At 43.5% G+C, this 27,136-nt stretch overlaps 5 protein-coding genes across 5 annotated transcripts; 2 read left to right on the top strand and 3 right to left on the bottom strand.

The window, feature by feature from the left end:
• Positions 1–5,898: 5,898 nt before the first annotated feature.
• PG994_005820 (uncharacterized protein) lies at positions 5,899–13,704 on the bottom strand (the record flags this gene model as incomplete). Its single annotated transcript, XM_066857229.1, has 7 exons — positions 5,899–6,714; positions 6,879–7,362; positions 7,415–11,093; positions 11,654–12,089; positions 12,684–13,104; positions 13,155–13,508; positions 13,565–13,704. 7 exons carry the CDS (start codon positions 13,702–13,704, stop codon positions 5,899–5,901), a joined length of 6,330 nt encoding a protein of 2,109 aa, XP_066716498.1.
• A 617-nt stretch (positions 13,705–14,321) lies between these two features.
• PG994_005819 (methyltransferase domain-containing protein) lies at positions 14,322–16,015 on the top strand (the record flags this gene model as incomplete). The annotated part of the gene is made up of 6 exons (XM_066857228.1): positions 14,322–14,576; positions 14,634–14,731; positions 14,805–14,890; positions 15,125–15,244; positions 15,341–15,655; positions 15,711–16,015. The coding sequence occupies 6 exons, from the start codon at positions 14,322–14,324 to the stop codon at positions 16,013–16,015; spliced, it is 1,179 nt and encodes a 392-aa protein (XP_066716497.1).
• Positions 16,016–16,248: 233 nt separating this feature from the next.
• PG994_005818 (Acyl-CoA dehydrogenase member 10) lies at positions 16,249–17,254 on the bottom strand (the record flags this gene model as incomplete). The annotated part of the gene is made up of 3 exons (XM_066857227.1): positions 16,249–16,560; positions 16,624–16,985; positions 17,044–17,254. The coding sequence occupies 3 exons, from the start codon at positions 17,252–17,254 to the stop codon at positions 16,249–16,251; spliced, it is 885 nt and encodes a 294-aa protein (XP_066716496.1).
• A 505-nt stretch (positions 17,255–17,759) lies between these two features.
• Positions 17,760–19,153, top strand: PG994_005817 (uncharacterized protein; the record flags this gene model as incomplete). Its single annotated transcript, XM_066857226.1, has 2 exons — positions 17,760–18,004; positions 18,064–19,153. The coding sequence occupies 2 exons, from the start codon at positions 17,760–17,762 to the stop codon at positions 19,151–19,153; spliced, it is 1,335 nt and encodes a 444-aa protein (XP_066716495.1).
• A 7-nt stretch (positions 19,154–19,160) lies between these two features.
• PG994_005816 (alcohol dehydrogenase II) lies at positions 19,161–20,668 on the bottom strand (the record flags this gene model as incomplete). Its single annotated transcript, XM_066857225.1, has 6 exons — positions 19,161–19,481; positions 19,555–19,829; positions 19,893–19,954; positions 20,024–20,082; positions 20,155–20,205; positions 20,486–20,668. 6 exons carry the CDS (start codon positions 20,666–20,668, stop codon positions 19,161–19,163), a joined length of 951 nt encoding a protein of 316 aa, XP_066716494.1.
• Between the last annotated feature and the right edge of the window lie 6,468 nt (positions 20,669–27,136).

Raw genomic sequence — 27,136 nt, 5'->3', positions numbered from 1 at the left:
TTAATAACTTAATTAGAACCTCGACCTTATAAATTACCCTAAGGATTACCTTAAAAACCGCGACGGTCTTACCTTTTACCGAAATAAAATCTATATTTTTAAATAATACCGCGAAGACTTTATCTAAGAATTCCACGAGCACCCCGCACATAGACACCAAGGAATATTTAAAACCTAGAAAAGGATTAACAGGCAATTCGATTATAGAAACCTCAAGCCAATCGTAACCAAAGTGATCAGCAAATACAACCTCTATAACAAGGCCAAAACCGCCAGATATCAACCATACGGAGAATTATAACCGATCTTACCGCTAAATAAAGTATAGAAAACTATTATATTTAATTTCGTTATTAAGCTACCCTTATTAAAAAAACCCCTAACCAAGGTCGATTACGATAATATTTTAATAATTACGAATAAACTCACGAAGTATACTTATTTCTTATTATATAAAAAATTTAGCGATACTAATAACTTAGTATACACATTCCTCCGAATAATTATTAATTAATACGGGCTACCCGAAATAATTATTTCTAATAAAGATAAACTATTTACCGTTAAATTTTAAAAGTTATTTATAATATAATTTAAAATTAAATATAAACTATTTATAGCTTATTACTTTTAAATGAATAAATAAACTAAATAAATAAACTAAACCTTAAAATAATACTTACGCTATTATATTAATTATAAATAAAATAATTAAGTATAATTATTATTTATAACTTAATTCGTTTATAATAATATAAATAATAAAACTATACATATTTTATTATTCTAAATAAATTACGGGTACGACCCGGAAGTTATTAAAAAACCCCTAAAAGGAGAACTAATATTAATCGCGACTATACGAATTAAAAAATTAAAAAAACTCTAAATTATATTACAATAAAACCTTACCTTCTTTTAATAACGAATAAAAAGATACGCCGATTAAGTAAAGTTAAAAAAACTAACCTTTAAAAAAGGAAAAAAAGTTTATTTTTTATAACGAAATATTAAAATAAAATAATTAAGTAATAAATTAAATTTTAAAAAGATAAAACTATTTAAAATTATAAAAGTTATTTTAAAAACTAATTACTAATTATTATTATTTAAAATAATATGGATACACCTTATATTTTATATTTTATTATTCGAGCCAGCGGCCGAGGAAAATTTAATCGATACGTAATTAAAAGTCGAAACAGATTAATACGAGTACGAAATCGACGGAATTATCGATAAAAAAAGGAAAGGACGAAGCTTTTAATACTTTATTTAATAAAAAAGTTACTTATTAAAGAATAATATTTAAAAACTTAAGAAATATTTAGCGAATATTACTAAAAAGTTACGGGTATTTAAATAATAATTTCGGGGATCGGCTTAAAAAAAAAGTCGGTCGCGTTTTAATTAATAATATTAAAACTTTCGTAAACTTAAACAGTTATAACGGTTTTAAACTCCCGACGTTCTTATTTTTTTAATTCGTTTAAAAAATATAAACTACGCTGTACTAACTTTACCCCTTAGGTATAAATTATCTCCTTTTATTTATAGAAACGAATAAAGCGAGTAACGGCTTCGTTAATTTGGCGTTAAAGCTTTAAAAAGTGAGCTTCTACGGCGGACTCTTTTCGAAATAAGCGGTCGTGCTCGTTCTATATACGCCGTAAAAAAGATAGTAAAACCTCGATATTATTATACGTATAATTAGTACGAGTATATTCCTTATATTTATTAACGCCTTTTATTATTATATAAAATTATTTTTTTATAAAATAACGATTATAAAGCATAACTTTAAAACTAAATTTAAAAAAGGCTTTAATAAAATCCGCGTAACGAACGGTAAAAGAACGATTAAGTTTAATTTGAGATTTTTCGACGTAATTATTTATAATAAGTATATATTATAATAAAAGTAATAAAGAAAGAAAAACTTATTATAAATTATAATAAGCGGACGGCTAGGGTATTTATAGAGTTAATATTTTAAGGATAAAGTAGTTAAAAAGAGGAGGATAATATTATAACCCGACTTAATTATACGGCTAAAAGACCTTATTTATTAGTACGGAATTATTATGCCTTGAACGGGCTATGATATTATAGTTACGGACCGTACCGCTAGCTATATAAATACGAAACTAGACCTTTTTTAATAACGAGTAGCGTTATTACTACGCCTGACGATAGAACGAATACGCCCGTAAAGTAACGGCGACCGATAGTAAATTACGTGGCACGGTAAACGTTTAAGCGAGATTATTAAGCGGCGTAGAGCGTGATTAAAAGCGATTATTAAATAATATAAAGCGTAATTAGGGGCGATTACTAAGTAATACCGAGCACGTTTAAAAGAGATTACTAAGTAGTAATAAATTAGTAAAGGAGGGATTAGATATATAACGATAAATATTCCCTTATATATTTTATATAGATACTTTTTATTTTAGTAATTAATTTAAATATTAATCTTAATTTATTAATAAAATAAATAGCTTTAATAAAATTATTATAAATACTTCTAAACTTATATACCTTAATTACTTTCGTTTTTACGAGCTATTACTTATTATATTAATAAAAGCGACTTTTATTACATGTTTAAATACTCTTTCGTATTATTAATATAAACCTTAATATGTCTTACTAGGTTTCTTTTAGAACTTAGATAGTGTTCGTTATATATAAGAGCTATTATTTAATAACTTTTAAGCTTTATTATAAAAAAAATTCGATTACTATACTTTATATACCTTCTTATTTATCGTATAAACTCTAACCTCTTAATATTAACTATTTCTATATATTAAAAAAGTTATACGAGAAAAAAATCGAATATCTTATATAAGCGTATATTACTTATATCTTAGAGGAGGACTTTTTACTAATATTCTTAGAAGCGTTCTAAGCTATTTTCACCGTTTTAAATATTTAATGAGGTTTTTGAAAGGTAAGACTTATATTATATAATCCGGAATATATTATTTTATAATTAAATATAAAGCTACGTACGCCGACGCCTCCGGCGACTTTTTTCGACCTACTTATACCTTAAGAATTAAAGAATTTAAATAACTTAATTAAAGCTTAATTTTAAACTAAGTATATTAAAAATTAAATCGCGTAATATTAAAATAACTCTTTAATATTAATTTTAATTAAGCTTAATTAAATTATAAAAAGTATAACGTAAATTATATACCGGCTCGCTTTATTAAAAAGTAAAGTAACCGCACTATAAGAAGCGAATAAAATACTTAGCCGGCGCCGCTGTATAAAAAAACGGCTATAAAATAAAATATTACTTCGTATATAAGCTAAAAAAGACTTATAATTTTAAAAGAACGTTAATAAATAATTATAAAACGAATCGCGTTAAAAGAGTAGTTATACGAGGACGTTTAAAACGCGCTTACAGCGCTATAGAATCTGCGGAGAGCCCGGATATAATACTTATACTTATTAAAATAATATAAAAGTATTTAGAGATAAGAATTTTAATTAGTTTTAAAATATTAAATGCGTTATAGCGAAATTAATTTATACTTTATTAAATAAAGTCTTTAAAGATAATTATTTAAACCGTGTAATTAATTAAACCGTAGGGTACATTATATAAATAAAATAAAAAGCAACAGATAAATTTCCTAGCCCCAGGTTATTCGTAAATAGTAAAAAAATTACGAAACAAACAACACTAAGGATTCCCAGGTCGTCACCGACCCTAATATCAATTCAGCTCTCTAAGCTTTTGTCTAGGGGAGAGCGGACGCCGGCCTTTATGCAACGAAGTGTCACAGAAATGAAAGACTCAGCACCGCACGAACCATACAGAAGAGAACGAACTGTAGTAAAACGGACTAAAACGGCGCTTCGCACCGTACCCTGCCATGTACGGTTCCTAAATTCTCCCGCCGTTTCTCCTTGTACCCTTCGCTTCGTAGGCGATAAACATACACTTAACCTTTTAATGCCTTGCTCCCACCCGATGGATTGACTGCCATTTGCTTCAGGCATCGATATATCATCTTCCAGTGAGGCTCCATCCAGGCTTGGAATGTTATGAACTTTGAGGCCAATTCTGCAATAACGCCTCGTCTGACTTGCATGGAAGGGTGGGGAGGTCCTGCCACATGATCGCCATAGGAGAAGCCACCGATGCCTCTCTTGAATGTGTCTTTAACCACCTCTAAGGCAATATGTGACCCCGTACCGATTAAGGACCCCATGTATCCTGTACTGGACTATCTGCCGTTGAGCCAGGAAACCGATAAATGGGATTTTGGCAGCATACCATCTACGCCCAATTGCGTCTATCACAGACAAATTTGGAGTCATCTTCAGTCGGATCAATCAGCATCAGGCTCTTCATTAGGCTTGACCTGTTCCTTCGATCTAATTGGTTGCAAATTCTCTCACACCACAAGACCGAAGCTGATCAAAATGACAACGTCGCAATGCCACGGCACTGGAGACTTGATAGGCGTGATGCATGTCTTACGGTGCTAGTCCATAAGAAGTTGATCGAAGAAGCGCCTCAGTCGATCGTTCCAAGGCTGCTTAACATAGCGAGGCTTTCTAGCAGTCTCATAAAGCTGGTGTCATATTCCTTCTCCTCCGACCTGGCTCCGTCACTTTCTCTGGATCACTCGAAAGCTACTCATCAATTCTGTATCTCATCGTATCAACTTTGTGATACGACCTCCGGAACCGACCGCAGCGTCTAGGCTGAAGGAGACCTTTTTCATTTTTTGAGCTGGAAACGCGGCCACCGATAAAAGTGTTTAAACAACTTGTATACTGTTTTCTTCGAGTCTCGTATACCTAGCTCCACTAGTAGAGTGTTATATTAACTATAGTTACACATAGAACATTGGTATTCACCTAGAATGATCTAGGGTCAATAGGATGGGATAAGAGATGCATAAGTGGTATTGTATCCACGATTAAACTTACTTCCTCGAGGCACATTCCAGGCAAAGGTTATACCAATCCTCGTCCATAGGCCAGCCGCCAATATCCGCGTAGTATCCTGCAAACCAGCGCTGTTCCAGGTTTGCTTCCGTAACAGCATCGATTGTCTTGCAGACTAATGGGTAGAAATGAGCGCGAATTTCGTGGATGGGCAGAGCTTGGAAAGTATTATCGATACCAGCCAGACTAGAGGATACAAATACAAACCGATCGTGATGAGTTGCATCAAGCCAGGGTAAGTCCAGAGGCAATGGTATCCCAGAGGGCGCCGACGCTGATCCTCACGGGGATACCCTTCCTCTCCACGTGGCTTTTTCCCTTCCCCTTCATAAAATCATCTTCGCCTTCTCTTTCCCATCTCTCAAGAAGATCAAGGAGCCTACCAAGGTCTTTTTGGGACAATAGACCGTAATTCGTGATCAAGTCGGCAAGACATCTCATAACCAATGCGCCTCTCGAGAAAGCGTTTAAGATGATGTCGTCCCCTTTTCGTAATCATATGCTCTTCCGCAGGGGAGCCCCCTGGATTTATACTCCCTTCCTCCACGCCTTGTCCTTCCACAGTTTCTTGTTTCTCCTTTATCTTACTTCGCTCTGACTGTTCGAGTTGTCCTTCTCCCTTATTCTCTACCACCGCATGGTGAGTCTCTGTCTTCTTCTCGGGGCCTCCCACCTCGCACCCTACCCTACTCGCTTCCGAGGACTCTGCCCAGTCGTGTGAGAGGAATGTATATGCTGTAACGATCAAATCCCTTATTCCTTTCGCAGTGTAGGGGGATGGCATACGTTGATTAAATAAGACCGACTTGATTTATTTTAAGCTTTTCACCCTTCTATATAGTTAATGCATCTGTCGTGTTCATCGAGGCCTCCTTGGCATAGAATAAATGGGCAATGCAAACGTCCATCGACGATCGATCAGTTCGCAGGCTTCTGGGGCGGCGCGCCATGATATTTGTCCATCATCTTTGCCAGCGTAACTCGGGCCAACTGGAGCAGAGTGCCGCTTCCAACAATCTCCAAAACGCTTAGGTTCAGCCCAAGTTGGCTCTTGAACCAACGGCGCAACTCGACGGCCATCAAGGAGTCCAGGCCCATGTGCGCCAGTGTCGCGCATGTATCAACTGTCTCATCCGGCCTGATCAGCAGTTCGTTGACCCTCTTCCCAATTTCGCGAGCCATCAACTGCGCTCCGGCCTTACTCTGCAGCTCCTGTGCGCCGTCTTCCTGGCCTACGCGCCCCAGGAAACCCGGCAGTGGGCTATCGTCGACCTTGACGACAGTGCTGGAGGCGCGCTCGTTGTGGTAGTAGCCCATCCGCCTGTCCCGCCTCCACGGCGTGCGGTTGTTGGGGTCGCTGAAGCTTCGTTCTGAGCGCAGACCCATGAGTAGACGACTGAGGTTAGCTGATGGCGCCGCCGACCGTTCTGTGGCGCTGCTCGGTCCGACGACCGGCCACCCGTTCAGCAAGCTGACCTCGAGACACTCCAGGAACTCGCGCTCGCCAACTTGGTAGAGCCCCTGCGCCCTGATGTTGCGCATGGCATGGGCGTTTTCGGCCACGTAGCCGACGCCGGTCACGGGGCAGATGTTGAGTACAGACGCCGGCAAGCCTAGTCTGTGTCGGTAAGAAACGAAGGCCTCGAGGAACATATTGGCCGCGATGTAGTTGCCTTGTCCGGGCTGGTCGATGACTGTGACGAGCGAGCTCGACATGAAGAAGAAATCGAGAGGCTGGCCCGATAGAGCAGTGTGAAGATTCCAAGTTCCATCGACTTTGGGCGCGACCACGTCCTCCCATTGAGACCACATCATTTTCGCGAGTGAGGAGTCATAATAACAACCGTCAGTGAACAGTGCTTGGGTGACGTTATGCTATCCTTCGGCAAGTAGCTTACCTTCAGTACCATTGCAAGCTGCAGTACGCCCTTGATGGGTGTTCTTGCTTGCTTCACGGCGTTGCGCACATCATCCAGGTGGTGTACTGACCCCTGGACGAAGGTTACCTGGCATCCAACCCCGCCCAGTTCTTTCAGCAATGCCTTGCTTGCGTCGCTCGAGCCTGCACTTCGGGACAGGAAAAGGAGGCTCCGGGCACCGTGTTCGGCCATCCAAGTAGCTATTGACCTACCAAGTCCACCAATACCGCCGACGAGGAGATATGTGCTCCCTGGATCGAAGGAGATTCGGTGAGGCTGGGGGGTGGATTTGATCTGGGCTGTCGAATCCGGCGGCGGGAATGTAACGACGACTTTTCCGATGCGACTGCCTTCCTGGAATCGCGTTAGGGCTAGGCCGATTTCCTCGGCTTTGAACGTTAGTATCTCGTTAATAGGGCGGATTAAGCCAAGATGGAGGAATGATGCGATCGATTCAAGGAGCCTGCGTCTCATGGTTAGCTCAACATTCAGTTCGGGGGTGGTCTTCAACATACTTCTGGAACCTTTGTGGTCGCTCAAGGAATTGGACCATGTTTATACCGTGATACGATCGGTTTTGCAGGAAAGGGTGCATGTCCAATCTCCCAGAGCCGACGAGATCTCTCTTACCCAGTTCGAGCATTACGCCGAATCTAGCAACGCATTTCCACGACTCATGTAGGAGCTCGCCCGCTAAAGAGTTGAGGACAACATCGACACCTTGCCCCTTTTCCAGCCTCGCTAGGTCAATGAGAGAGTGCAATGCTGTAGCGTAGCAAAGTGGCATCGACGCAGCCTCTGTAAAACTCAGGTGCATGGGGATCCTGGTGGTGAGGGCAGCCGGCGTTATGGAGATGCTTGCAAGAGAGTTCCAAGCAATACACATGACCCGATCACCCGGCGCTAGATTAGTGACACCCGATCCCACCCTTCTGACTATGCCTGCCGCTTCGTGGCCCAAGGGGATTCCTGTGCTCGTGGACTGTGGCATCCCGGACGTCTCTTGTGACAGTACCCCTTTTGCAAGTAGCACATCGACGAAGTTCATGCCAACTGCGCAAACTTCAAGCTCGACATGATTGTCAGGGATAACGACGGGAATCTGCGTGTCGTGCCAGGAGAAAGCTTCCAGGTCGCCCGGCTTGTCGAGGCGCAAGGCTTTACCAACGGTTTCTGGACTTCTAACCTCGGCCGCTGCATCACTTCTCGCGGTTTCGATCTTCACGGGGACATATCTCGGTACACATATATCAGATCCGCGCAGTGCGAACTCCCTATCGGGAGCGAGCTTGCCCGTGTCGTCCGCTTTGCGGATCTTTTTGAGAATGCCCACGACCTTCTCTACGAGTCCAGGCGCATTGCCCTCGACCTCTAGTGTGAAGATCGGCAACGCCCGCTCAGATCGAAGTGTACGAATGACTCCCGTGGCAATAGCTGAACGGCCATCGTGGCATTGACTTGAAAACGAGGGGCTCAGCCAGAGAACTTTCTGGTGCCTCAGTGCACTTGTTAACTTCTGAAAAAGCCCGAATCGCTGCTCGGTGATGTTATTGAGGCCGCATCCCTCGAGTTCCAGGCAGCATAGAATGTCCGTGTCCGCGTCAGGGACCTCGGCCAGAGAGCAAGGCGTAACCTCCCAGGACGACTTCTGCAAGAATGACATCAGAGAGCTTGCATTCGTTGATTCCACATCGTTGCAGAGTAGAGTGATATGCTTGCGCGGTGGCGTATTTTGCGACTGGGTGCGGAATACGATCGTGGCCATCTGGCTGTAAGGCCGTTCTTGGTCATATACTACCATGTCAGTTCCAGCGAAGCCGGCATGGCGAAGCTCGCTATCCCAGCGGTCGGCATTTACCAGTGGTCCATCCACTCTACCGTCTTGTTCGCCGAGCCACCAGCCCGGGAACCGGCCAAACGTGTAGCCTACGCTCGGGGTTCCAGGGACTAGCTCTGTCAACAACAACCGACCGCCATTGTTAAGCAGCACTCGTAGGTTCCGCAGTGTCTGCTCCAGCGAGGGTGTCGCGTGGACCACATTGGCCGCCAATATCACGTCATAGCCTTTCGACTCGGCGAACCCTTGGTCAAAAGGCGACTTTGTGATGTCGAAGACCTTATACTCCATGTTTGCGGCGTACGAGAAACGTTTCTGGGCCTGGGCGAAGAACCCAGAAGAGACATCGGTAAAGGTATAGGTCGAGTACCTGGGTAGGGTCCCTTCATCCGCGAGGCTATGCATTATCAAGTCTGTTGTTCCACCTGTACCCGCGCCAACTTCCAAAATGCGGAGGTTAGGCCGCGAGTTGGACAGCGTGCGCAGGTAAGGTCCGTAGGCAAAGCTAACATGATCATAAATCTCCCTCAGAAGGTCCTGTTGCATGAGGACGTCAAGGGTGTCGCACCTTCCGGTGAAGATGTCTGCACTGGCGTCGAACACCCGTTTGGTGCCAATAGCCAGTGCCCTTTCGGTGCCAGTGACGAGGACATCAAGGTGTGAGTAAATCAAGTTCTGCCGCTCCGACGAGCTTAGCCTCACGAGACTACTCGCGTTTTCTACCAGGGAAACATTGCCTCTCATCGCCGAGTTGGCCTGCTGGTCCAACCAGCCTCGGAATCTGGCGAAATGCGGCTGGCATGGGGTAAGATTAGCCAGGAGCTCGACTTCCTCCAGAATGCACAATAAAGCCATCTCTTGGTGTAGTTTGACATGACTCGGTTCTGCATGAGGGGCGTGGAGAAGAGATCTCTGGTCAAGGAAATCGAAGTCTGGAAACCATTCCAGTTTTGCTGCCGCATGTTTGTCGGAGGTCTCAGCCGGTGCCGATTCTGACAAGGTCGTCAAGCGAACACCGCGGATGCTAAAGGCAACGTTGCTATTGGAAACACCCTCGATGGTGACATTGCCTTCTCTTTCTACGGCACGAGCCTGGAAGTTCTGTCCTCCATGGCAGGCCTTGAGATCCTCGATTAGTGTTGGTACCCAACGGGTGTCGATGTTGCGTCCGAGCCCCTGGGCTTTGGCGGCCATCAGTAGCTGCAACGCGGCATCGAGAAAAGTGGGGTGAATTGCATACGACGAAACTTCATCGGGGCAGTGGCCGGCGAGTTTTGCCTCGGCAGCTTTATCTCGCACAGAGGTCCTCAGGTCAGCCAACACCTGGAACGAAGGGCCGTACACCAGACCGACTCGGGACATCGCCTCGTAGAAGACGTTTGCAGGTACTTGTCGCTCAAAAGCCTCATCCTCAAATGAGAGGGTAATGCTTTGGCGTCGTTCCAGAAGGCCAGCCTCCCCAGCACAATGTTCGATCCAGCCAGAGCCATTGTGCGTGGTGATGGTAAAAGTGTACCAGACCGACTTCTCAGTATCGGTGAGCCACTTCTCCCTCATTGAAGTCGCAACCTCCACCATCGTAGATTCTGTCAAGACCAGGGCAGTGTGGATTACGACGTGCCGGAGATGATAGCCCGCCCCGACAGCCGCCCCTTTGAGCTGCCGGAGAGCTTCCCCTGCCATAGCAGCATAGGCGGCGAACGGGAATACTATATCGTCTCCGACCCGGTGGTCAGCTAGCCAAGTCGCGCTTCTAGTAGACAGATGGTTGCGCCAGAGAGGCTCGGTGTCTGGGCTCTGGGTGCTTCTAGTACCCAAGATGCAATGAGGCCTTTGTTTGCGTTGCCTCCACTCCCTAGACAGTCTGCTTTCAGCCCAGAAAGAGGGTCTTGTATGATCCCAAGGATACGTGGGTAGACCTGACACGGCTCTCCTACCAGCATATAATGGCCGGAAGTCTATGTCGACATTATCCTGATATAGTCTACCAACAGCGTTCAAGAAGGAGGCGGCACAATCTGCACCCTTCTCTTGGGCAGATACATAGCTTGCCTCCCGTGACTGTACCTTGCATATCTGACGCAATGGCCCGGAAAAGGATGAATGTGGGCCGATTTCCAAGAACATGCTAGCCTTGCTGGTGCTGCTGAGATAATTTTCTACTGCTGACTTGAATAGCACTGGCGACAGTAGGTTTTCCACCCAATACTCCGGTGTAAAGGCCGAAGAGTCGTGCATTGAGCCGGCGGTAACGCTGGAGATGAACTTGCAGCTGCCCTGTTTACTCCAAATCTCGGTGGCAACGCCCTCAGCATGCAAAAGCTTCAAATACTCACTTCCGACTGCTGATATATCGGCTGTGGACAAAAGTTAGCAATGAAAGCAATCCAATGGCGGAAAGTACCCACGGGAGTGATAGGCCACGTTAATGTTGAATAGCCTGACAAAGACCCCCGGCCGGGCAGTTCCGATATTCGAGAGTGTGTTCTCGACCTTGGAGCGATCGCCCGAGATGGTGGTGCTTGTCGGTGCATTCTCACAGGCGACGACAACGCCCTCTGGTGGCAGAAATTGCTGGACTTCGGCCGCCGATATACCAACTACTGCCATGGATCCACTCGGCTTTGCTTTTAACGCCGCGAGGCCACGAAGATAGGCGGCTTGTATGGCATATTCCAGGGAGATGTACCCGGCAGCAAAAGCAGCAGCAATCTCACCGCTGGAGTGCCCGATAACAGCGGCTGGTAGAACGCCTAGCCGCCGAAACTGAAGAGAAAGCGCCAGCTGCAGCGCTGTGCAAAGCGTTTGCGATTTCTCGGCATTGTACACGCACTCAGTGCTAGATTCCAGGAGCTCGGCTGTGGCCACAGTTACTAGGGCTATCCTTCTTGAAGACGGTAATATGGTGTAGACTCACTTTTTATACTCCACATGGGACGACAACTTAGGCTCTGAAGAGCCAGGTCCATTGTGTCAATGTCTTGCGCGAAGGCTGGGTTCTCGAGTATGAGCTCCTTTCCCATACCAGCCCATTGGCATCCTTGGCCGCTAAACAGCATGACTACTGTCTTCTTGGATGAGGCCGTCGGTGCCTTGATTAGGGGGGATGTTCTGGCGACTTTGCCACCTCTCATGATAGCAAACGCTCTGTTGGGGAGCCTGGCTCGGTGGATTGCTCGAGTACAGGCAATATCTGGGAGAAGAGCCAAGTTCTTCGCTGCATGATCAAGATGAAGCTGGATCTGCTTCTCGAGTGACCATCGTGTGTTGGCGGAAAACACGAGTAGTTGTGTGCTGTGGCTTTCTAGCACGAGCGACACGCGAGGTGAGTGAAGGGGAGATTGTAGGACAACCTGTGCGGTATCCAATTAGTATCTTGGTAATTGCCCGGGATATTCATTGGTAGATGCTCAGAGAAGTAGCGATGGTGATGTGAAAGATGATCTACATGGGTGTTGGAGCCGCCAATCCCGAAAGAATTCACGCTGATTCTCTTGGCTCTGTCTCTCGGGAACGGTGTAGGCACAACCGGTACAGTGAGCCTTTTCTCGCTAAACGGTACTGTATGGATACAGTTACAGTAAGCAACCAGAAAAAACCAAGATACAGGAAGAAGCTCAGGCATGCGGTAAGGGTCAAAACTTACTCAGGGGGTTTGAAGTGTCGAATTTGATGTTGGGTGGAATAGTATCATGCTCCAAGGCCAGAGTGGCTTTGATCACACTCGCCAGGCCCGAGGTGGCCTCACAATGACCTATGTTAGGCTTGATAGAACCGATGTAGACACCACGGCTGCCGAATGCACTGCTAATCGCCTCAGTCTCTATCGGGTCGCCAATCCGGGTCCCCGTGGCATGGCACTGCGGGTTCACTTGTTAGCCTCTCTGTGAACTGTGGCAACATAGGACAAGATGCGGGATTCCGGAAGGGAAGAAAGCATGGCCTACCTCGACAAAAGCCGTGTCGGCAGGGTCCATGCCTGTGTCAGCATATACCTTCCTGATCAGATTCACCTGTGCCTCTGCCCTGGGTTTCATGATACCCTCACTCTTGCCATCGCTGTTGGTCCCAATACCACTTATCACCGCTCGGACGGGGTTTCCATCACGGAGTGCATCCTCGAGTCTCTTTACGAAAACAGTCGCTAGAACCTCAGCTCGGGCGAAGCCATCCGCATCGGCATCAAAGCTCCTTGATGACCCATTGGGGAACACAACCCCCTCCACTGTTTCGAGGGTGGTGACGTGCGGGTTGAGAAGTAGGTTGGTGCCCCCAACGATAGCAGCGTAAGCATCGCCGTTCTGCAGTGCCCGGCAGGCTTCGTGCAGCGCCACGAGGGAAGACGAACACGCAGTCCTCATAACCAGGCTAGCAGATGGTTAATGCTGGGAAAGGGACGCCATCAGAGGTCAGCTCACCTTGGTCCCCGGAGGTCGTATTCATACGAGACCCGATTGGCCAGCATCCAGTCGCCATTGCCAGTCAGCATTCCGTTCTCGGCCCTTTCGGTGTCCATGTTCTGGAGCTGCGACCAGTCGTCTTGGTAGGCTGCTATGTAGCACCCAATGCTCTTGCCGCGCCAATCTACTACACCGGCATCCTCGAGACACTCGCGTGCCAGTTCGAGTAGCATTCTCTGCTGGGGGTCACATCTCTCGATCTCGGTCTCCATCATGGAGAAGAACGAGGGGTCAAATTTGGAGATATCATCCGAGATGAAGTAGCCAACGCCTTCGGCCCCCGGGAGACCACGATATATCGACCCGGTGTCCCTTTGGGGGGGGGTAGTGCCCCCCGGGCATCGCGCCCGGCGATCAAGAGACCCCACAAGTCGTCGGCATTCCGGACGCCGCCAGCAAGACGGATCCCAATACCGCATATGGCAATGGGGTCCTTGGTTGGCGAGGCACGGGCGATCTTGCTGGGCGCCGATGCTTGGTAGTGATCAAACTCGAACGCGTGTTTCATCTTGAGCTCCTTCCCACCAGGTGGTCGCGGCAAGAATAGTGACGAAGAGTACAGACTACCTGATGGCTACTACTAATACGCCATCGACCATGGTTGGAGCGGTCAACTCATGTACCGGAGCCCAGTACCCTGCGCCGTGGTGGTTGGGCATTAGGCAAGGGGTACCTGACCGGGTCGGTGATCCTTTCACGAACCCAACCCTTCGACGCAGATCAACCTCGCATTGGGTTAGTGTCATGCATGGCTCAATATTCGGCTCCCTGCATCGGTCCATTTGCTCCTGCCTGGCTCAGTTGGCTAGAGTATACTGATGTAGCGCCGTGACACGTATGCAGTCCATTGCGAAGAGACCTCCCTTGCATGAATACCGAACAAGGGCACTAATATTCGAATGTAACCAGTTCCTCAGCCACCATGGACTGCAATGCATAAAGCTACGTACTCTCTTGATTTCTTGGAGAGCGCATCCAGTCCCCACGTTCCCATGACTCCATGCCCCCCTCGCCCAGCTTACCTTATAGAGTGCCTCACATTACGGATTCCAATTTCCCACATATCCTGAATGTCGGGGTCTCCTCTCGGCTCTCCTGGAGCATCAGGAGTGGTCCGCTGAGCCAATGGAGCCGCGAAAAACACCCGAGTGCAACAGCCATTCAAGCAGGAAAACGCCCGTAAATGAGCCGTGGCCGACGACCACGGCCCGAACCGGGACTGCCCGATCGGTCAAGCAGAAGCCCCTCCTGGACCCGCCAACCACATCACCGCCAGAAACGACGGCAACGGCGACAACTAGCATCCAACTCGAGCATACCCGTCACGGGGTTAGCAACGAGACTTTAGCATCTTCGAGGCGACCTGCCAATGACCTACAAGTACGCCCCTCCATTGGCGTTTTTGTCTCTCATATGCACACATTGACAGACGTGTAGATTGTCATCGTCGACAGTGCCGGGTCAGAAGTCAACGCAGCAGCCAGCCATCTCTGGCCGCAAGTCGACTCGGACGACTCCGGTGACGGCGGAGACTCGTACTATGCAAAAAAGGGAGTAGGTCGCAGCACCTTGAACATAGTCGTATGCTGACAAACCGTGCTATGGTAGCCGTGCTGAGCAGCCCAGTGGCACATCGACCTCGCCTAAGCTCTTCCGCTCCTTCAGGTCCAAGTTCAAAAAGCAGTTGCATAAGTGTGAGTCTGCATCCGAGTTGAGTACCAACGTATATCTTGGCGGACGATGAAACTGACTTGCGCACACCCGAAGCATATTTTATCCCCCACAGCGAGGTTAGTCGGCATTCCCGATAAACTGTACCAGAGGCGCATGGCTAATCATCGTCGGCACAAATACAGCAAGAGGTAGAGAGAGCCGGTGAGCTGGCCGAGGGTAGCCGGTTTTTGCATTGTTCGCTGATCATCATTCAGGCCTCCAGCATAATGTAAGCAAAGACATTCACGACGGCCGCCTTCACCTTGCCCCCGTCACCGCAGCAAAACGTGTTCTCGACATTGGGACCGGACGCGGGATTTGGGCATTCGACTTTGGTACGTTTCTCCCCCCACCTCCCCCCTAATTAATTCATCCTGCAGCACGGCGTTGAACTTGGCGACGGCCAAGCTAATCTTCCTTCCATGGCAAAGCGAAGCAAAACCCCGAAAGCACGGTGCTGGGTATAGACATCAGACCTGTCGAGGCACCGCACAAGGAGCCCAACTGCAGTTTCCAGGTCGGAGACGCTGAAGAGGAATGGCAGGTTTCAGGAAAGTTTGACTTCATCTATGCCCGTGCCCCAGGCTACGAGTTTGCTAGCACGCCTCGCTATCTCGAGTCGGCCTATGCCCATCTGAACCCCGGAGGCTTCGCGGAATTCCAAGAGTGGATAATTCGCATACGCTCCCCAAACCATAGCCTGGACGGAACGGCGCTGCAAAGGTGGTCTCGGTTGATGTACCATGGTTCGCTCCACCACTGTCCGAGCTATCTGAAGCACTCTTGCTAACACATGATCAGGCGCAGGGAAAGCTGGGCGTCGCTTGGACTTTATTAACGGATATGCGCCGTTACTAACCAAGGCCGGATTCGTCAACGTCACAGAGAGGAGGTATCCTGTTCCGCTTGTTCCATGGGCACCTGGAAAGAAACTGCAGAAGATCGGGGAGATGATGAGACAGAATCTGTCGTGGGTTCTTCCCTCGCTTTCAGATGACGTCTTCACGGCTAGGCTCAATTGGCAAAAGGGGGAATTGGATACGTTCCTCGATACCGTTCGAAGCGAGCTAGGAAACAACAAGATACACTGCTATTTGGTGCTGTAAGTTCACCCTCCTCCCTCCCTGTCCAAAGTAGACTTACTGACAACAAAGAAATAGCGTGACCGTTTATGGTCAGAAACCTTTGGCAGAGAGTCGAAATGAACATGGCATGGGACGTTACCGTTTCGGGACCTAATTGAGTAAGGTGGAATTTGGCATGTAGCCTGCATGGATGTGTCTCATCTGGACCGTCAGCAGCGGGATGTAACATGTACGCTAACTAGGTATACATCTGACTATAGCTTTGCCCCTATTCCATCTGTTCCTTCCCCACGCTCCTTGCGCTCTACCATGTCCCAGGCGAAGTTAGCAAATGGCCGGAAAGCGTCAGCATAGCTCTTAGCCTGTGGACTGCTGGCCTGCCTGGTCGCCACTCTTGCGGCGATGCCTTGGCAGATGGCGGCCGATCTAAAGGCGGCGAACGCCACGGCCCACTCCATGTTAGGCTGTGGGTCCCACGCCGTGACAGCTCGATACCATCGCATCACCATCTGGGGTGTGGGCAATCCGGGCGTGGAAAGGAAGGTGTCGCTGCGGAAATACTTGGCCTACAGTCGGGCAGTATAATACGGAAGCAGGAGCCCGGCCAGGTCGAATAGCGGGTGTCCCACCGTGCTCATCTCCCAGTCCAGGACACCAATGACCTGGGGCTCGGTTGGATGGAAAACAAGATTGTCGATCTTGTAGTCACCATGGACCAAGTTCGCTCGATCCTGGGGCTGAGTCCCGCGCGAGAAGTAGCGGACCAAGTCGTCAAAATGGGGAAGCCTTCCAACGGCCTCGCCGGTATCCGCATCTACCGCGTTTTCCTGGGCGCCACAGATCTGCGTCCAGGTTGCCATTTGCCTGTTGTAGAAGCCATCAAACTTCCCGAAGTTGTGTAGACCAAACTTGACATAATCCAGTCTATGTAACTTCGCAAGGGTCTGGGTGGCTGCTTTCCATAACGGAGCCCGCTCGGCGGTAGGCACATCTCATGAGAGTCTCGGTCAGCACCATCAAAAGTCTCAACAGGGTCGTTTCCCTCTCACCTAGGATTGCGGGATCTTCAAAGATACGGCCATCCAGGAACTCCATTACATAAAAGGGGGTGCCAATGACGGATTCGTCTTCGCACAGGCAATAGACCTTGGGGACCGGTACGTCTGTCGTCTCCAGAGCGCGGATGATCCGGTACTCTCGCTCCACCTTATGGGCAGCTTTGGAGAGCAGCCCCCCCGGCAGGGTTTTTACGCAAGACATAGCGTTTCTTTGTAGGACTGACGGGACCTGGGTTGAGTCAATTGTGGGCGCGGTGAGAAAAGGAGAGGGGGGCCTACGCGGATGTAAGTTGATATGTGAGATTCGACTGGCCAAAGCCAAATTGGTTGACCTCCAACGGTAAAACAATCTGGGGGACCTGATGGGCCAGATAAATCTCCAGCGAGCGAACGTCAATGGGATGCCTAACCAAACCGGCCATTGCGCTATCAATGCGTTGGCACGGCTCGTCCACGTTTCGGCGGTAGTAGTCGCGCCAACATACTCTTTTCAATGCCCTCATCGTGTAACCTAGTCATGCCGAGGCACGGGGGGTGTCTGAGTGACTTGAGCCGGTGCGGAGTTGCGTTGCCTCTGCCGGGGGTGGTCATAATGCGGGGACGAACCGCGGCCTGGGGTTAGGAAGGCCCCCCTGGCGAGGAATATGCCCTTTGACTTTGACCTCCGCAGGGAAAGACATCGATACAACCCCTGATCCTCCGCTGCAATGAATTTTGAACTTCCGTCAGACCTTGAAGCATACATCGAGAAGCTGGACAGCTTCATCCGCAAAGACATTCTTCCGCTTCAGAATAGCCATGATAATGTGCGCTTCTTTGACCATCGCCGCGAGCCGTCGCGGACGCAGTGGGATAACGGTGTGCTTCCGGCGCGAGAATGGGAGAATTTGCTTGGCCAAGCTCGTGGGATGGCCGACCGCGCTGGATTCTATCGTTTCCCGTTGCCCAAGTTGTACGGCGGGCAGGGACACCAAGACACCAAGACACCAACCTGTGGATGTGCGCCCTCAGGTATCATATGGCGTCGAACCCCGTTTACGGCGGTGGTGTCAGTCTAGCCAACGACCTGCAAAACGAGCACAGCGTGGTGGGCAACTTCCCAGACTTCTTGATGCTCTACCATTGGGGCAACAAACAACAGAAGGCCGACCTCATCCCGCTGCGTCTGCGCGGCGAGTTCCGCATGACCTTCGGCCTGATCGAGATACACCACGGAAGCGATGCAACCCACATGGATACTATGGCCACGGCCTGCACCCTCTCTGGTGGAACCCCCGGCTACAGAATTACTGGAAACAAGAAGTGGCAGACGGGTGCACATTCGGCAACACACATGTTGATCTTCGCGCGGACCTCGGGCAAGGCCGGGAATCCGACCGGCATCACGGCCTTTATTGTTCCCCGAGAGATGCCCGGGATAAGGTTCCAATCCTTTGAGTACACCCTCAATATGCCAACGGACCATGCAACGGTCATCTTGGAGGACGTGCAGGTGCCTGCCACGGCGATGCTGGGACCGCTTGATAACGGATTGGCGATAGCGCAGACGTTCACCCACGAGAACCGCATCAGACAGGCTGCGAGCTCATGCGGGGCAGCCAAGTTTTGTATCGATCGCTCCGTGGCCTACGCCCGAGAACGCATCGTGTTCGGTAAGCCAGTGTCACCCAACCAAGCCATCCAGTGGTCCCTGGTGGAGCTGTCTACGCAGGCTGAGATGCTACGGCTCCTGATCTTGCGGACCGCCACAGAAATGGACGCATTGCAACAGAGATTCGGGAGAGGCACCAGCAGCACTTTAGGGCAGTTGGCGCCATGGGTTGCCATCGAGAAGCGGCTCGGACACAAGATCAGCATGTGCAACTATTACGCGAACAGGCTGGTCACGCAGGCAGCGGACAATGCGATCCAGGTGCATGGCGGCAATGGATACAGCAGACACCAGCCGTTTGAGCACATCTGGCGGCACTTCAGACGGTACCGCATCACAGAGGGGAGTGAAGAGGTGCAGATGAGAAAGGTCGCCGGATATCTATTTGGCTATAAGGACACAGGGCTTGAAACAGGGGATACAAGAAGCGGCAAGCAGACAAAACTGTAACACATTTCTATCTGGAGAGGTCCAAGACAACTCGGCCGATAACCTCACCATTGCCCATGCTTTCGAAGACGGACTGTAGCTCGCTCATGCCCACGGTCTTGACCGGGAACTTGACCAGTCCCCTTGTTGCGAAACTCAGCACTTCGGCTGCTTCGCGACGGTTGCCGACAGCGCAGGCCACGATTGACGCCTGCTTGCCCACCATGGCCGCAGGATAGGAGCGGGCGATGGGCTTGGGGTCGCCTTCGGGCATGCCCACACACACTACGGTGCCTCCAAAGCCTAGCATCCCAATGGCTTGCCCGTAAGCCTTATTGCTTGCAGTACACTGCCGCACCCAACAGTTAGCGCCGGCTCAAAGCAGCAGAGAGTCGTCTGTGTATCGTTGTACGTGTACCTACCACAATCACAGCCTTGGCTCCGTGGCCAGTGAGCTTCTTGACTTCGGCAGCGATACTATCGTCGTCGTGAGCTGTGACGTCGATGAAATGCTCGGCCCCGGAGTCAAGAACGACGTCTTTTTTGCTCGGTGCATCGATACCAATCACTCGGTATCCCATGGCTTTGGCTGCGAGGCTCACGGCTACGGTGCCGAGTCCTCCACCGGCCCCGGCGATGACAATCCAGTGTCCACTATTTGCTCCGGACTTTCTCAGGGCCGCGTAAGTCGTAAGTCCTGAATATGATCAGCTTCCAATGCCAATCCTTCACAAACCCTGGGGGCTAGGGGAGGTTGTACCTGCACAGAGCATCGGCGCGGCCAATTCACCGGGAAGTGACTCTGGCACAGGTGTAACGTAGCTGTAGACAGTGTGAGCACGCCTTGGCATAATATCGGCATTTGCGTCCGGGATGGGGACGGGACCTTACTTGGCGGGACCAATCACATATTGCTGGAACGTGCCCGGTGTGAAGTATCCGCTGATTTTCTGGTTGACGTTTGCGTGTCAGTGGTCGTTGTTCTCTCTCAGGTAGGTAGCAGGTCTTTCAGGGGTGCGTACCTGATTGAAGCACACACCATCCATGCCTTCGAGACAGGGGGCTGGGTTATACTATTTATTAGAGCCCGTTCTGCACGCATAAGGTGGGTTGTCTGGCGACTTACGGCAAGCCAGGCAAGCGGATGACACCCACTTGATGCCTACCCTGTCACCGACTTTGACTCCGGCACTTCCAGCACCGTCCCCCCCTACCTTGGCCACGAACCCCACTCCTTCGTGGCCACCCCACCTGGCCTTCTTGTGTAGCATATGGCAGATGTGCCCACTACCGACCACAGAGGCCCCGGTTAGTCGATAGCTACTCGTTCACGGATAAGTCCTCGACACTTACCGTGTTCATCATGACGCCATAGTCGGAATGGCAGACACCGGAATGGGTGAGCCGCACTAACACTTCGCCTGGTCCGGGCTCGGGAGTTTCAACCTCTCGAATGGCGATCGAGCATGACCCCGGGGTGTCGTAAATGCAGGCCTTGTGCATCTTGGGCACTTTGCTGTCGTCTGCAGATGCCATCTCGTTCGAGGTGGTTAGACTTGGTTGGACTGATCAGATGCAAGTGCTGGCTAGTTCAGAATGGGACTATAAGGAGCACTGTCGGAATCCGTCAAACCGCGTAGTTCTCATTCTCTTTATATATGTAGCTCGGAACCCCGGATCTCACCATGCAAAGGTGGGTTCAGTGCCGAGGGTGTACTCCCCACCCCCACAATCGGACCCCGCGCTGCGTTCCGAGGCGGGCTCGTTCAAGCCAGGATCCAGGGGTCCCTAGGCTGGGGGTGGCTGTGGGCGGCGTGTCACGTTGCCACTTGCCCCCTTCTTCCCCGCATCGGCTATAATATAGACGTCATCCGGCTTAATGATTATGCCGATAAAAACCTCAACACCTAGTCGTGGTCACAGCCACAGGCGATAATGCTGCACCGAGGAGGGGGTTGAGAATAACTAACTGTCTGTAATCCCTTTCGGGCGGAGGGCAATCGAGAATACCTGCCTAGATATAAAAGTACGTTCGGACGAGGAACGACTTATTCGAGAGCGTTTATCTTTATTTAAAGTTACGTATTTAAATGACTAGTTTAATTTTTTACTAATAGTGCGTTATAAATATTAATATATATATATATATAATATAGTTTATTATTAAATAAACTATATTATTTTTAAATTATTTTTTAAGTTTTTATTACTTTTATATAAATTATTTTAATTATAACGCTTTAAATTAATTAAAATCACTAGTTATTTAATTTACTACTCGATTTTATATCTTTTTTATATATTTATATATTATAACTTATCTCGCCGTAAGTGTTATAACGCTTTTCACTAGTCGCTTTTTATTTTTACCTTTATTAATTATTAAACGCTTTTATTTTACTTTTTTATTTTATATTATTTAAGATTCTTTAATAATAAAGGCTTTTTAAACTAAACTCGCGATTTTTTAACCTTTTAACGCTTTAAAAAAACTAAATTAACTTCTTTTAAAGTACGTATTTAATTATATATAAAGGTTATTTTATAAACTATTTAATTTATAGTACTTAAAATTAATGTTAAAGAGCTTTTTTAATAAATAAAAACGGTTTTTAATAAAAATAAAGTGCTGAATTATTTATTAAAATAAAAAGTATTTATATAAATTATATAAAAAACGTTTATTCTTATATATTTAATCCCTCTTTTATTAATTTAAAAATCTCGCGGATTTTACGAGATCTCGTCGAGATCTCGAGATTTATTACGTAACTTCCTTTTATATTACTTAATACTTATATATTATTGCTTTTTATATTATTAAATTTATTTTACTATTAAATTACTACTTTAAAGTATTTATATTAAACGTTAATTATTATTATAAATAAAGTTATATATATTAACGAGCGAGGTTAAATCGCGTTTAATACTTTATAAACGCTTTAAACTACCGTGGTCTCGTTTTAAAAACAAGTATTAACGTACTTTATAAGTGAATTAAACACTTCCTAAGACCTAGTATAACTAAGTATAAATTAATTCTACTATAACGCATTTAATATTTTAAAATTAATCGGAATCCTTATCTCTAGATACTTTTATATTATTCTAATAGGTACGAGCATTATACTAGGGCTCTCTATAAATTCTATAGCGTCTTAAACGTCCTCGTATAACTACTCTTTTAACGCGATTCGTTTTATAACTATTTATTAACGTTTTTTTTAAAACTATAAGTTTTTTTTAATTTATATATAAAGTGATCCTCTATGTTATAGCCGTTTTTTTTCGTACGGCGGCGCCGGCTAAATATTTTATTCGCTTCTCGTAATACGGTTACTTTACTTTCTAATTAAGCGAGCCGGTGTATAACTTACGTTATACTTTTTATAATTTAATTAAGCTTAATTAAAATTAATATCGGAGAGCTATTTTAATATAGCGCGATTCGATTTTTAATATACTCGGTTTAAAATTAAGTTTTAATTAAGTTATTTAAATTCTTTAATTTTTAAGGTATAAGTAAGCTAAAAGAGGTCGCTAGAGGCGTCGGCGTACGTAACTTTATATCTAATTATAAAATAATATATTCTAAATTATATAATATAAGTCCTGCTTTTTAGAAACCTCCTTAAATATTTAAAACGGTAAGAATCACTTGGAACGCTTTTAAGAAAATTAGTAAAAAGTCTTCCTTTAAAATATAAATAAAATACGCCCATATAAAACGCTCGATTTTTTTCCCGTATAACTTTTTTAATATAGAAAACAGCCGATGTTAAATGGTTAAAACTTATATAACGAAGAAGAAAATATATAGAGTATAATAATTAAGTTTTTTTATAATAAAACTTAAAAATTATTAAGTAATAATTTTTATAACCGTTAAGGATTAATAAATAATAAATATTTTTTATATAAGATTTTATATATTTATTAAAGTATTAAATTTAATTTTCGCCTCTTTCGTTTATAATTTAGCCGTTTTTTATAATTACGATTATTTAATCCTTTAATAATAAGCTGCTTTTATATTAAAAAAAGAGGTACGTTTTTTTAATAAATATAATATATAAAGGGATAGCGTAACCGTATAATTTAACGTTTTAAATAATTAACGTTTTAAATAATTATAACCTATTCCCGGTTTTTTTATTAAATTATTTTAAGTTTCTCGTATTAATTAAAGGTTATAACGACTATTCTGAACGAGATTTAACCTATAAAAAAGCCGGTCTCGTTAAAATTATAAATATCCTCTTTTTAAATCTTATATTCATTAATTATATTTTATACGAGGATAAATTATACGTAATACGCGTCGAGATTTTTATAATCGATTTTTTAATTAAAACGCGTTTAAAGGTTTAATTATTATCGTATAAAGTTTAATGCTTAATTAATACCGATACGTCCCGCGTTATATTAATAAAATAATCGATTCGCTATATTTTTTATACCGCTAAACTAAAGAAGAAACGATTGCGAATCTAAATTAATTATATATCTTATAATCGCTTTTTTTTAAATCCGTTAACTTTTAAGATTTCGTAAAGATTTCGCGTTTTATAAAAAGACCGAGCCGTTAGTTACGAAGGGTTATATAAAAAACTTCATATATTAGAGCTATACGCCGGAGACTTAATTTTAAGTTATTTTAAAACGCTTAAAAAACTAGAAGTATTTACTTCTCTTTTTAAATATCGACTATATTATATTATAGAGGAAACTAAGTATAAAGGTTATTTAAATAAAATATAGCGAAAGTGTTTAATTCACTTGTGTGTTTTATTTACTTGTGAGGTACGTTAGCCGTGTTATTAAGTTAAGCTATAATAAGTATACTTTATTAAGTTTTTATTTTTTTTAAACTTATATAACGTTTATTATTTATAACGTATCCTATAAGCGAATATCTCATATAAACGAATGTCTCACTTTTATAAATTTCTTTATAGCTTTAACTTTTTTTTATATTCTTTTACGTCCGAAAATACTATAACTTTAAAAAGAGAATAATATAATTCTAACGCTTTAAGCGTTTTAAAAAGACTTAACTTTAAACGTATAAAAGGCTGTATTAATTTATTACGTCTTATTAAAAACCTTATAACGTAAACGAAATAGCTAACCTATACGACGCGAAATACTTACGAATTTTTAAAAGCTTTTAAATTTTAAAAAAATGCGATTATTTAATATATTATTAATTTAAATACGCGATCGTTTCTTCCCCCGGCTAAGTAATGTAAAAGATATAGCGAATCGATTATTTAGTTTACGTAACGCGGGACGTGTCGGCGTTAATTAAGCCTTTAATTTTATACGATAATAATTAAACCTTTAAACGCGTTTTCATTAAAAAATTAATTATTAAAGAGTTTTTTATAAAGATCTCGACGCGTATTACGCGTAATTTATTTTTATATAAAATATAATTTATAAATATAAGATTTAAAAAGAGGATATTTATAATTTTAACGAGACCGGCTTTTTTATAAGCTAAATCTCGTTCGAAATAATCGTAACCACTTTCGATCGATACGGAAAGCTTAAAATAATATAATAAAAGAACTAAGAATAGGTTATAATTATTTAAGGCGTTAAATTACACGGTTACGCTATCCCTCCGTATATTATTTTTACCGGGAAAACGTACCTCTCTTCTTAGTACGAAAATAGTTTATTATTAAAAGATTAAGTGATCGTGATTATTAAAAAAAATTAAATTACGAATAAAAGAGGCGAAAACTAGATTCGATATTTCGATAAATATACGAAATCTCGTACGAAAAATATTTACTACTTATTAATTTTTAACGGTTATAAGAGCTATTATGTAATAATTTTCGAGTTTTATTATAAAAAGAACTCGATTATTATATTTTATATACTTTTTAATTTATTATATAAGCTTTAAGTTTTTAATATCGGTTATTTTTATATATTAAAAAAGGCGTATAAAAAAGAAATTAAATATTTTATACGGGCGTATTATTATAACCCGACCTAATCATGCGGCCAAAAGACCCCACTTACCGGCACGGAACTACTATACCCCGAACAAGCTATAATATTACAGCCACAGACCGTACCGCTAGTTATACTAATACGAAACTAGGTCTTCCTTAATAACGAGTAACGATAATACTACCACGCCTGGCGATAGGATGAATACGCCTATAAAATAACGGCGACCGTTAATAAGTCACGTAGTATAATAAACGCTTAAAGGAGATTATTAAGTAGCGCAGAACGTGATTAGGGAAGATTACTAAGTAGCGCGGAGCGTAATTAAAGGAGATTACTAAGCAACGCCGAGCACGCTTAAACGAGATTACTAAGTAATAACGGACTAATAAAAAAAGGATTAAATATATAACTACGAACGTTCTTTATATATTTTATATAAATACTTTTTATTTTAATAATTAATTTAAATATTAATTTTAATTTATTAAGAAGATAAATAACTTTAATAACTTTATTATAAATACCTTTAAAGTCTATATATTTTAATTATCTTTATTCTTATAAGTTATTACTTATTATATCGATAAAAACGACTTTTATTACACGTTTAAATACTTTTTTATATTATTAATATAAACCTTAATACGTTTTATTAGTTTTTTTTTAAGATTTAAATAATATTCGTTATATTTTAATTACTCTTATTCTTATAAATTATTATCTAAACTTTCGAACAATAGCACCATAAGGACTATATTTACACCTAGCCCTAGCAATACCGTCCGACAAGGAAAGACTCCTATCGCCACCCCTAGTACCTCTTAACGGGACCCTGCTATAGACGTCGATAGCGATAATAATAACGACGGACCTACTCGATAAACGCTAGCTAAGCGAATTAAAGAATTTAAACAAGAGAGCGCCAACTATTAGTATTAATACGTTAAGCTCGAGAAGGAGCGTAACGAACTCTTAATTAAAGGTACCTTAGGATAGATATTTTATAATATTAATAAGTTATGCGAAGAAGTATATCTTTTTTATATAATTATTTATATTATTTAAACCTTTATTATATTAAAAAAAGGTATAAAAATTAATATATTAATACTTTTTAACGAAATAAGTAAAAATTTTTAAAGTTTTTTTATTTAAGTTAAAACTTATTAATAATTTTATAAAAAAACGTTTTAAAATATTACCTAACGAGTTATCTACGCCGCCTTGTTTTTTAAAAATAAAATACTTGCTTAATTTAAACCTTATTTAAACGAACTTATAAAAAACGATTAATAAATTAAGCTATACCGTATAAAGGTATAATATATTTTCGAAAGTTATAACGGCTTTAAATAAGCCTTTAAATTACTCTTTTAAAACTTTAACGAAAAATAACAAGTAGAGAGAGAACTTAAAACCTTTAAATAAAAAGGATTAGCCGCTTTTTATATAATTAAGTTCTAACGTATTATAACTTGACTAAATTATACCGAAATTATAAAAATTATAATATATTATTAAAGATTAAAGGATAATATTAAAAACGAACTTAGCCGGTTTAACGTTTTTAATAACTTTTTTTTATATATAAAGTTTATTATTAAGATCGATACTTATATATATAAATAACGTTACGAGAAATAAGGCGGACCTTAGCGGTAGATTAATGGAACTTAAGCTAATATAAAATAATTATATTAATATAATTATATATCGTTTAAAATTATTACGGCGTATAATTATTATAATAAGCTTATAAACCTTAACGTTATTAAATATAATAAATAGGATAAGAAGTTACGTAATATTTATTATGATTATTAAAAATTAAGATATTACGTTTAAAAATATCGAGCATTAAGGAAAAACTTTTAACAAGTTCTAAACGGATAATAAATTAATATTATTAAAATAGAAAATACCCTTATAATAATTATTAAAAATAATAACGTTATTATTAAATACGGTAGCCTATTCTGAATAGCTTATTATAATAATAGGTATATTTCTTATTTAGTAAATAAAGAA

This window comes from Apiospora phragmitis (assembly GCF_038363925.1).
Source record: "Apiospora phragmitis strain CBS 135458 chromosome Unknown utg000006l:1.0-5683423.0:1.0-5690449.0, whole genome shotgun sequence".
In the NCBI taxonomy this organism is placed as follows: Eukaryota; Fungi; Ascomycota; class Sordariomycetes; order Amphisphaeriales; family Apiosporaceae; genus Apiospora; species Apiospora phragmitis.
Note: the sequence above shows the minus strand (reverse complement) of the source record. Positions and strands in the feature narration are given on the sequence as shown.